Source organism: Watersipora subatra, chromosome 1, assembly GCF_963576615.1.
Source record: "Watersipora subatra chromosome 1, tzWatSuba1.1, whole genome shotgun sequence".
Taxonomy (NCBI): Eukaryota; Metazoa; Bryozoa; class Gymnolaemata; order Cheilostomatida; family Watersiporidae; genus Watersipora; species Watersipora subatra.
Genome location: NC_088708.1, coordinates 60,086,637 through 60,098,220, shown reverse-complemented (window position 1 = coordinate 60,098,220; position 11,584 = coordinate 60,086,637). Strand labels below are relative to the sequence as shown.

Genomic DNA, 11,584 nt, shown 5'->3' with positions numbered 1-11,584 from the left:
TGTTCTTTACAAACATTCCTATTCCAGGATCATTTATGTTCTTAGTTTTGATTGTAATCAAACTGTAGCTAACTGCTAACAGCCGTCTATTTTTGTGTATGCTTGTCAAACGAGCCACATACACAAGACCTACACAATATATTCCTCTCCGATATTGCTGTCGTATAAGCTAGCGATCGACTTAAAACTTAAGTACAAATTTTGAAACCTGGTGTAGCATTACATGTCTGCAGTGGTTGGTTGTTACACGCTTCAAACATTACAAATAACACTCAAGCCAAAAGCATTTGAAAGGCCAAGAGAACTAAAGCTAATATATAAGGAACCAGAAGTTTAGGGTTTTAGTTACTATTGAAAAAAAGACAATCTTTATTGATTGTATTTTTTTTCTAATTAATTACGTTAAAGTAAACAAAGATGTCTATGTCTATGTATATGGGTTTTAATCTCGGTATATTGGTTAAAATAATTTTTACAAATAAAAAAGAATAGGGAGAAATATAATCTGTGAAGACAGTTGCAGCTATTGCATCATACTGCCATATGAACTCGCTATAATTGTTGCAGCGGCGTATGTTCCAATAATGCCATAGCGAGTAGCTGCTGTAGCGGAATCAGTAAGCACATCTGAACTTAGACACTAACCTTGATAGACAATAAACTTGCAGGTTTCGATATTCAAACCTCAGGTTTGTATATTGAAACCGATGTAAGTAAATATATGGTACATAAAACCCTGTCAGCTTACTATACTCTAAGTAATTAATTATCTATTCAAATTTGTCACCAGTTTATCTAAAGCATATTTGTATGAAACTAGATATATGCGGATTTGTCATTTTAGGATGTCTCGCTGACGACCCAAGATATGCTTTTATCTTAGCAGACTTGCCCGAGGCAATAATTTGCAACACTCAAAGGCCCTATTGAAAGTCCTGAAGATCTCCAAGTGTCTAGTAAAAGGGGCAGCCAGCATGACACCATGTTGTCGTGCGCATGTGATTAGAAATGGATACTTTTGTTGTAAGCACGCGACGAGCTATAACAACATGTTTTTGCGAGTATATGAGCATACACGAATACGAGTTGTAGAATGCATATGAGATATACAGACATCACATTGGGAGTATGTGATTAGATATGAACACATATACAGAGAGTGGCTGTCCTTCAACCAAATTCGGATGTTTTCACCTCTTTAAAAACTATATAAGGTCCATGTTATACAGGGCTATTAATAAGCAAGCACTCCATAATTCATAAAAGGGTTAATAGAGAGAAGAATAGAGAGTGAATGAAATATTGTGGGAAATGTAATGACTAGGTTGAAGAGCTGAGGCAGGTGAGTACTCGCCACATCAAAGTGATACACTCCCTCTGAAAACTAGAAATTAACTCTTGCATTTTTCGAACAGCGTGACAATCACACTAGGTGCAATACACGTAGCGGCATCATAGCTAATAGCCTTTAATTATAATATGAGGAAACTGCAGCCGGTCACCCGCAGACATATACTAACAAACTATAAGTTGGTATAAAATTAGTTTACAGTCGTTTTAGGTTATTTAATTTTAATTTTTTAATTTTAGAAGTTTGTCGCGTTACAATATAAAAAACATATAAATTAACTAAGCAGCTGTTAGATTGGGATAAGAGAAGTGCTTTATCACTGAACATATTTTTAGCGAAGGGCTGCAGCGGGGCCCTAACTGGTTCCACTGGTGAGTGGGCTAGTGATTGAATCTGAAGGTTAGGTAGTCATAATTCTAAATTTAGGACATCTATTGAGCCTTTTTGTTAAACAGTCTTCTATAATCGAAATACTTGATTAATAATAATAGGATTAATTTATAATTAATTAATAATAAATTAAGTCGTATAATAAATTAATTAATCAGCATTTTTAATCGGTTTATCAAACCTTTGCATCAATTAGCAGTTTATTAGTCACTGTTATTCAGATTTGGTATCATTATTTGGATAGATCCAACTACAAAGAAATTGAATTTACTTAAAAATATAAATAAAATTAAAAAGATAAAAATACTAGTTTGCATTCAAGTTTTATTTAATAAATAAGAACAAGTTTTTAAAAACTTTTTCAAAGTTTATTGTTGTAATAATATGTTAACTATTAGGTGTTCTCTTGCAAACAATACAATATAGTATTGTAGTATGTGTATTAATAATATATATTACTATTATAAAATACTATACATATGCAATATATATATATATATGTTATTGCAGAGTTATAAAATATTATAGTAATATTTGTATTGATAATATACGAGTACATCATTAACGTATGTTACATAATACAAGATAAATATTTTAACAATACAATGTATTATAGTATTGCATAAATTGATAATATATATTATTAACATATATTATGTATAATAAATATATAATATGACATACGGTATATAGTAGTGCAACAATATAATAATGTATATTTAGCATATTACATTTACTAAAAGGATTGTTACGAGTTTTGTAAAAGGTTTTTCACATCATCTTTAAAAAGCATACTTTGCACTCTGTACAGGTCAGTAAACCAGAAACAAGCAAAGGACCGCACATAAAATAAACAAAAGAAAACTCGAGCAAATATAATTAGCTTCCTTAACAGCTGATTAAGCCATTTGAGGAGCAGATGACAGCAAGCGTGAAGTAGTTAAAGGGAGCACGAGCCCAAGTAGGCAAAGCTACAATTAGCAGCACCAATGTTAAGTCAAAGCAACTATAAATCCCGGTACATCAGTTTGTTAAAACAGAGATATGTCCTTCTGCGTCAGAACATCACCTGTTTCTCATGCCATGGCAACTCATGAGCAAAGTAAGAAGCTGCCATCAACAGCGAGCAAAGAAGGGAGGAGTTTGAGAACAAACAGAGCGATAAGGTAACTTTGGTAGCGATGAAGGTTGAGAGTTGGAGCGTGTCAGCTGATATACTAACAGTGTAGTTTTGGCAGCGAGCATGTTCAGCAGCCGATTACTGTAACATTTTTACATATAAAATTAACTCTCTCTGAGATTTGCTTCATATGTCAAATCTGTCACCTGTTGGGGCTGTCTAAAAGCCTAATAAATAGATACTTCAGGTATAGTAGCACTAAAATACATAAAAATATACACATGGCATTTAAACAAATGAATTATATAAAACTATAAAAACCTATATAAATATAAATATTACATAAATTATTATATAATTATATATATTATATATTTATATAAATTTAAAAACTAACTTATATAAAAAAGTAAATTAAAAAAGTGATAACCTTTACTAAAATAAAAGCTGAGTCGGTCTGTCTATCCGTCTATGGAAACCACTGTTAAGGATTGTTGAAAAAGACAGCAACACAAAAGATTTGAACTCACATTTGGTTTTGCACCCCAACATGCTGCCATCTACTCTAATCAACAACCCATTAGTTTTGCGGAATCACTTTATATATAGTTATTATGTCTGATGATCTCTTACTGCCTACTGGACAGCCAGGGTACTAGGGATAAATAATAATCATAGTGACAAAACAGAAAAAGAGTAGACTTGGTGATGTGTAGGTTAATAGGTAGAGAAGGTGATAGAGATACACATTGTAACTTATGTAACTTAAGATAAGACAAGTTTAAATAATGTTAATTTACATTTTTGTTATTATTTTCAGAATTTTTCGATTAACACTTTAATTTTTTGCAAAGATTTTAGTTCATAAAACTAAATTGCTTTAAAGAAATTTGAAAGTCGTATATTGTGAATTACCTTTGGAGTAGAGTCAAATATTTACTCCAAATGTGTAGATTAAATGATTCTAGTAAAGTATTGTCATGAGATCATTAGCACGTTTAGAAGTGTTTCTTCACTGATTTCTTAAACTAGTTTGCAGGCTGCTTGATCTAATAGTTAAACATGTATGTGAAAATATTTATTACAAGCAATTACCACAAAAACAGCAGTTATTTAGTTAGTTGCACATTTTAGTAAAACACCATCACAGACTCTGCACTATGTTTGCTTGGATAACGCAGTTTACCTAGTATAGTTGATCTATTAATTTTAGAAAATTTTAAAGGTTTTTCTTGTTATAATAAAATGCACTTTTTATGTTTCAATGGCATTTTATGAAACCAACTTGCTTCCTGATCTTGCAATCATCTTACCTATTTTTGTAACTTGCAAATTAACTCTCCCTAGAAGACAACTCCTTTGCTTTCTGTGCAGTTTGTAATAATTATCAAAATCAGTAAACTATTAATAAGTTTTTAAAAATTGATAAACACTGTCAATTGTAAACAATGATCATGGTTACATTTCATAGATGTATATGACCATGATACATAAATGTATATGACCATGATACATAGATGTATATGACTATGATTCATAGATGTATATGACTATGATGCATAGATGTATATGACCATGATACATGGATGTATATGACCATGATACATAGATGTATATGACTATGATTCATAGATGTATATGACTATGATGCATAGATGTATATGACCATGATACATAGATGTATATGACCATGATGCATAGATGTATATGACCATGATACATAGATGTATATGACCATGATGCATAGATGTATATGACCATGATACATAAATGTATATGACCATGATGCATAGATGTATATGACCATGATGCATAGATGTATATGACCATGATGCATAGATGTATAGGACCATGATGCATAGATGTATATGACCATGATACATAAATGTATATGACCATGATGCATAGATGTATATGACCATGATGCATAGATGTATATGACTATGATTCATAGATGTATATGACTATGATGCATAGATGTATATGACCATGATACATAAATGTATACGACCATGATGCATAGATGTATATGACCATGATGCATAGATGTATATGACCGTGATGCATAGATGTATATGACCATGATACATAGATGTATATGACCATGATGCATAGGTGTATATGACCATGATACATAAATGTATATGACCATGATGCATAGATGTATATGACCATGATGCATAGATGTATATGACCATGATGCATAGATGTATATGACTATGATTCATAGATGTATATGACTATGATTCATAGATGTATATGACCGTGATGCATAGATGTATAGGACCATGATACATAGATGTATATGACCGTGATGCATAGATGTATAGGACCATGATGCATAGATGTATATGACTATGATTCATAGATGTATATGACTATGATGCATAGATGTATATGACCATGATACATAGATGTATATGACCGTGATGCATAGATGTATAGGACCATGATGCATAGATGTATATGACCATGATACATAGATGTATATGACCATGATACATAGATGTATATGACCATGATGCATATATGTATATGACCATGATGCATAGATGTATATGACTATGATTCATAGATGTATATGACTATGATTCATAGATGTATATGACCGTGATACATAGATGTATATGACCATGATACATAGATGCATATGATCATGATACATAAATGTATATGACCATGATGCATAGATGTATATGACCATGATGCATAGATGTATATGACCATGGTGCATATATGTATATGACCGTGATACATAAATGTATATGACCATGATACATAGATGCATATGATCATGATACATAAATGTATATGACCATGATGCATAGATGTATATGACCATGATGCATAGATGTATATGACCATGATGCATAGATGCATATGACCATGATGCATAAATGTCTATGACCATGATGCATAGATGTATATGACCATGGTGCATAGATGTATATGACCATGATGCATAGATGTATATCACTTATTATTACAAAAAAGCATGATTTGCAAGTTTGCTCAGGTAGGCAGACAGTTTTATAGAGGACATTATTTTATGGCATGGAAGTTTTGCAGGAGCAGTAGAGATTATCAATCCCTGACACATCACTCACCTGCCACTCGTGTCAGGTGATCCATTAGTTACAGTACTTTTTTTTATAAAATTTTGTGTGTTTAGATGAGGCATACTTAACAGCCAATGCTCATGGCAAATTAATTGCTATTACTAATTTAAACAGCTTTACGTTTTCATAAAACTAAATAAAAAAAGGAAATTTCAGTGCATAAGTATGCAAAGCAAGCTATAAAATAGAAACAGGGAAAAATATGAAATTAAAGTCATGGTAAAAGTTGTTTTCTCAAGCCTGCACTTTTATATTTATTAAATATGAAATTGATTTATTAAAGTATTTACCTTAACATACTGAAGTGTGAGGAATATGTTTCTGCAAGCTGAGAAACATATATTCAACTATTTGTTACTAGCTACATTTGTTCAGATTTTAATATTGGCTTGTAGATAGTTGGCTGGCAGTATGCAGTATTTGCAATAACAAACATAGCTTGCTATGACTTGATGAATGCTGGTAAAATACACAAATATGTAAAATAATTTGCTGGTTAATGCGTTTTAACAAAACATATTCGTGTGTTCATTCATTATTAAAAGTGACATGCTAAGGCTTTAGACTTTTTTACCAGATATTGTAGAAATATACTAGTGCAGGAGTACATAGATAGATATCCAGTTGCTCGGCAAAGTATTTACGCATGCAAACAGTTACAATCATGCTGAAGTGGAAATTCAGAGCTCTATTGAAACCAAGTGCAAACAATATTTTTTGCTTAACAAAACTTAATAAACATGATGAAGATGTGAGCAAAACTGTTGGTTTGTAAAAAATGCAAGGCTTTGACTAGCCATCATTTTAACTACTTGATGTCAGATTTTGTTTTTAATTTATCAAGGCTACGCATTTCCACATTATTAAGAGTTATTCTCTCATGACATATAGTTTGCGCTTGGTACATTATTTGAGGTCATAACTTATTTAGCAAGTTGTGACACGTTCATTCAGCACAATTTGTTAGATGTACAATTGTTGTAGGAAAGACTTGAAGCATGCAATTGGAACTGTAGAGAGGAGAAACGAACGTGAGCGTTGCCGAGTCCAGAGCATCAATGCTACTTTCAGAATACTAGAAGCTATGCTGCCTTCCCCAAGAAAGTTTGGATTATTTAAAAAGCCCAGCAAAGCTGATATTTTGAAGCATACAATAAGATACATCAAAGTTCTGCAGTGTCTTGCGACAGAAGATCAAGTTATTGTTTCCAAAGAGGAGACAACTTCAGTTATAGATAAAGACATGATCAATTATCAAAGCATGAGTTTAACAGGTTATCAAAATCTTTGCAAGTGTGAAGGAAGATTCGCTTCGTGTCAGTATCAAATTATGGCTAATAATCATTGCAGGGACGAAATAAGGCAGTGGAATTCTAAAACCATGTCAAATGAGAGAAGAATATATGACTCCACAAACAATACAGCACAATCCTTTTTTCAGAGGAGCTCACTTGTAGACTTTTACAATAATAATTAGCACTAGAAAGATATATCTAATAAATAAACATTATTAAAATTTTACAAAAACTAGCTGTACGTATATTTCACTCACCATTTCATTTGTATTACAATATTTCATTGTGTACAAAAATATTCAACGATTAAACTAACAAATCCATCTTTATATAATATTTTAAGAAAAGCTTAAAATATATATGTTAAGAAATTAAAAATAAATATTTACAAGAGCATTATGCATACTATTCACTTAAAACAATTAAAAATATTTCAACAAAGACCTATACATAGCATTAGCAATGCATCTATATTGCTAAAATGCGTGTGTTCAATGGCTCACAGTTTAGATTCAAACTACCATCATTGAAGATGCAAAGATGATTACAAAAACACAATTATCTGATAATGTAATAACATATTAGCAAAAATCTAATAATAGTAATGTCATTGTACGTCACAATCAGTTGGATGTCGCAGCGATTAATACAATGCAATAGAAGATATGTTTTAAAGATCTAGTGTTTAGAGATGCTGTCCGACAGCCTAAGCCAGGGTCATGTCTCCTCTCACCACTTCCTGTGAACCTTGGTGTGCTTACTAAGATGATCAGATCGACCAAATCTTTTTTCACAGATCTTGCATTTGTAAGGTTTTACTCCGGAATGTGATCGCTTATGTCTGGCTAGCTCATCTGACCGTGAGAATTTCCAGCCACAGCCTTCCCATGTGCAAACGAAAGGCTTCTCTCCCGTGTGCCGACGAAGATGGGCTTTCAGATGTGAGCTCTTCGAGTAAACTTTGTTGCATCCAGGATAGTTGCAATGGTGGATCTTGTCATCAAATGCAAACTTAGTTGACGGTTTTACAGGCGGAGAATTTACTGTCGTCTGCTGGCTTGTTTGGTTTTCGTTTGTTCTCGACGGTTGATGAGGAACATATTCAACCTTGAGCGTGTAATCATGGCCATAGGCCGAATTCGGCTGTACAATTCTCGGCTTAATGAGACTGACTGGTTTGTTCGAGACAGGGTTTTGTTGTTGATACATGTGGTCTGGATGCGGGGCGGCTGTATGCTGGTCCATGAGATTGTTAAGACCAACACCGAGTACAACGATATCCTGATTATTGTTATAGCTATAATTAGTGTGATTGTCGCTATTGGGATACTGATTTAGATAAGGAAAAACCTCATCAGATTCATCGGCTATACGGTTCCACAAAGGAGAGCCCGTGTCCGATAAAGATTCTGCTGGAGAAATAGGTTCAGAGAAACAGCGACCTGGAGATTGTAGGGTTTGCTGAGAGAAAGATGCTCGCCCATTGTTATATATATCACCATGCATGCAATCACTCCTTTTCCAAGGACCATAGGCTACCGGGGCCGGTGCATCTAACTGGTAAAAATGGTCATTAGCAATACCTTGAGAGAAGAGAAAGTCTAGCTCAAGTTCTAGTGAGCTAGGACTGAGAAACGGTGCTCCGGAATCATCTGAGACAAGCTCGTCTCCACTAGAATTCAGTCTTTGTAGAGTGCAAAGCTCTCTTTCTAGACTGCTACTCAGCGGAACGAAAGATTCGTCATAAAAAGGCTCCACAAATGAAGACGCGTCGGATCGCGCTCTTCCGTGCAGAAGGAGCGCTTCTAGCTCACTCATCTTCCTTCGCTGCAGCTGACAGATCTTATCACTTCTGCGTTAAAAAGTGCTCACGAGATGCCCCAGCCTTGGCAGAGTTTATATACTGTTTCCACCAGCTCTCTACCTGGCCTAGACCAACCATTGATTGGTTCACCCTTCAAATATTAACAACCAATGGTTATGCTCAAAAGAAACGTTAGCCATTTATACTCAAAATTGTGTTGAAATCAAAGCATACAGTGCTATCTAGCAAAAAGATACTAAGGCGCAGATAAAAGGTATTTCTGTAACCAGTAGCGGCTCGGACTTTGAATCTAAAATTGACACAGTGAGATAAGGCAAGCCTTTTCAATCCACTTAGATAACACGAAATCCAGAGCATTAGCAATGATATAAATATTATCAGGTGATCAGACTCCTTTTTAAAAGCAAGCGCCAGGGACCAATCTACAAATTTGTATATTGACAATGAATAAACTATAATTAGCTAAACTATAATTTCAAATAATAAATAGTTTTAAGTTTACAAATAAACTGGTAATAATTAATCCCATTGCTGACATTGACTTCTGCTCAATTGTAAACAGATTTTACTTACTTCTACTTTACAAATTTTTAAAACGCCTTCACTACAAATTCTGAATATAGCTCAATCAGAGCAGAATAATTCTCCAGAGATGTGAAGGTGAGCACGCCTATATTCATAAAGCTGGCGAACTTGATGACAGTTGCAACTAGGGCACTAGTGTAGGATGTTTAGTACATTCACATCAGACATACAAACAAACATACCACCATCATATGTTTCAGTTTATGAACTTTCTGTTACTACAATCTTCAATCCACTGTCTCGACTCCTCCAAAATACTATCAGATTACCAACTTGTAAAACACTTTGGTTTAACTCACTGAACATTTCTGGATTTCTGTAATATTTTTCTTTATTTTGTTGTATAATAAAAAACATCATTTTGTTGATGATGACTAATACGAATAAAAAGTTATACATAAATACAAAAGAAAAAAGTTACATAGCCTTCGAATTTCAGGAACTGCCTTGTAAGCATTCTGCAGAGGATACAGACTATCTCCTGATGCAGAGACAAGTTTGTTGTAGAGAGGTCGCAATGTAGCAATAACTATAGCTGATTGGGGCTATATCACATCGCAGCAATATTTAGTTACCCGAAAATAACTACAAAAGCCCACTATGTATATATATATACACACTTATATACTCACGGTTGTGTAGCTGTGTCCACTTCGGTAGTAGTAAGGAGAAATGATGTAAACTTGTTACAAGTATGTCACAGGCAATCAGAACACGAGAGTATAGCAGCCACGACTCAACAGCTTAATGACTTGAGCAGGCGTTAGTAGCTTGACTTGCTCTCCCTCTCCTCTCGCTCTCGCAGTTGGACACGTTTGAAGCAACACGCTCTTCTAAATTAATTCCATTCAAACAAAATTGTCAACAGTTGCAATTGACGACTAATACGATGTTATCGTCAAATCTATTCATACTATGCTTTGAATCAGAGATTCTTCCTTCACAATAATTGGCCAGAGTCCCATGACCGACTAGGAAATGTTACTGCAAACACAACCACAATATTTATCATCTAATACTGCAACAATAGGTCAAAGGTCATGAAATCGCTTGGTCTTCAGTAAACAAGCGTAATAATAGCGTGTATGACACAAGTTGGTTAGCACTGCATTCCAGTGATATTGCCAGTTGTTAATCCGGATATCAAGCTTTCAATCAGAAGCAGAGAATGAAGATGCAGCAATTTGTTAAATCTTATGTTTTCAGTGCATTAGACATCGAACATGTATTTAGAGTGTGATCATGAACTCCATTTGAAATATGGATATGTATAGGCAGGATTAGAAAGGAAGCTAGACTAAGTCTAGGAAGCTAGACTTAAATCAACTCAGGGTTCTATTTAATTTATCTACTTTGATAAGTTGGTTAAACAATAATCATTAGAGGACTTCTTGCCACCGATGATATACTGGACTTATTGCCGATGACGATATACTGGACTTATTGCCGATGACGATATACTGGACTTATTGCCTAATTATTTGATTATTATTGAAAGAAGATTGATAACCAGAAAGATAACCAGAAATTGATAATTGATAACCAGAAAAAATTGCTATACAGCAAAAATTTTTTCTGACATGAAAGATACTCTCTTTCATTACAGCTGTACAGCAATCTACTTATAGACAAGACATGATTGACATGACAAGAATGAGCCATTGACCTAACATTCATATTTATGTTGTTAATAAGCAATGAGGAATGTTATATGTCGTATTATATTAGATTGATATAAATTATGTTATCTTTCATTAAAAGATTGCCTTTTTTACATCAGTGTTTGAGCGCTGACTCTATTTGTTTAGTGTGTATTTATCCCAAGTTTTACACGAGTTAAATTATATTAAATTAGCGAAATGTCTCGTGTTGCACGGGTATTAAGTCGGCTTATGAGCA

General features: G+C 33.8%; 1 protein-coding gene across 1 annotated transcript; it reads right to left on the bottom strand.

The window, feature by feature from the left end:
- Positions 1–7,364: 7,364 nt before the first annotated feature.
- LOC137399497 (uncharacterized) lies at positions 7,365–10,644 on the bottom strand. Its single transcript, XM_068085640.1, has 2 exons — positions 10,318–10,644; positions 7,365–9,230 (listed from the first exon to the last, which is right to left on the bottom strand). The coding sequence occupies exon 2, from the start codon at positions 9,091–9,093 to the stop codon at positions 8,005–8,007; it is 1,089 nt and encodes a 362-aa protein (XP_067941741.1). The 5' UTR covers positions 9,094–9,230; positions 10,318–10,644; the 3' UTR covers positions 7,365–8,004.
- Between the last annotated feature and the right edge of the window lie 940 nt (positions 10,645–11,584).

What these genes read in the sequence shown, in the direction of transcription:
- LOC137399497 (XM_068085640.1), bottom strand. Translation starts at nt 9,093, where the DNA reads ATGAGTGAGCTAGAAGCGCTCCTTCTGCACGGAAGAGCGCGATCCGAC.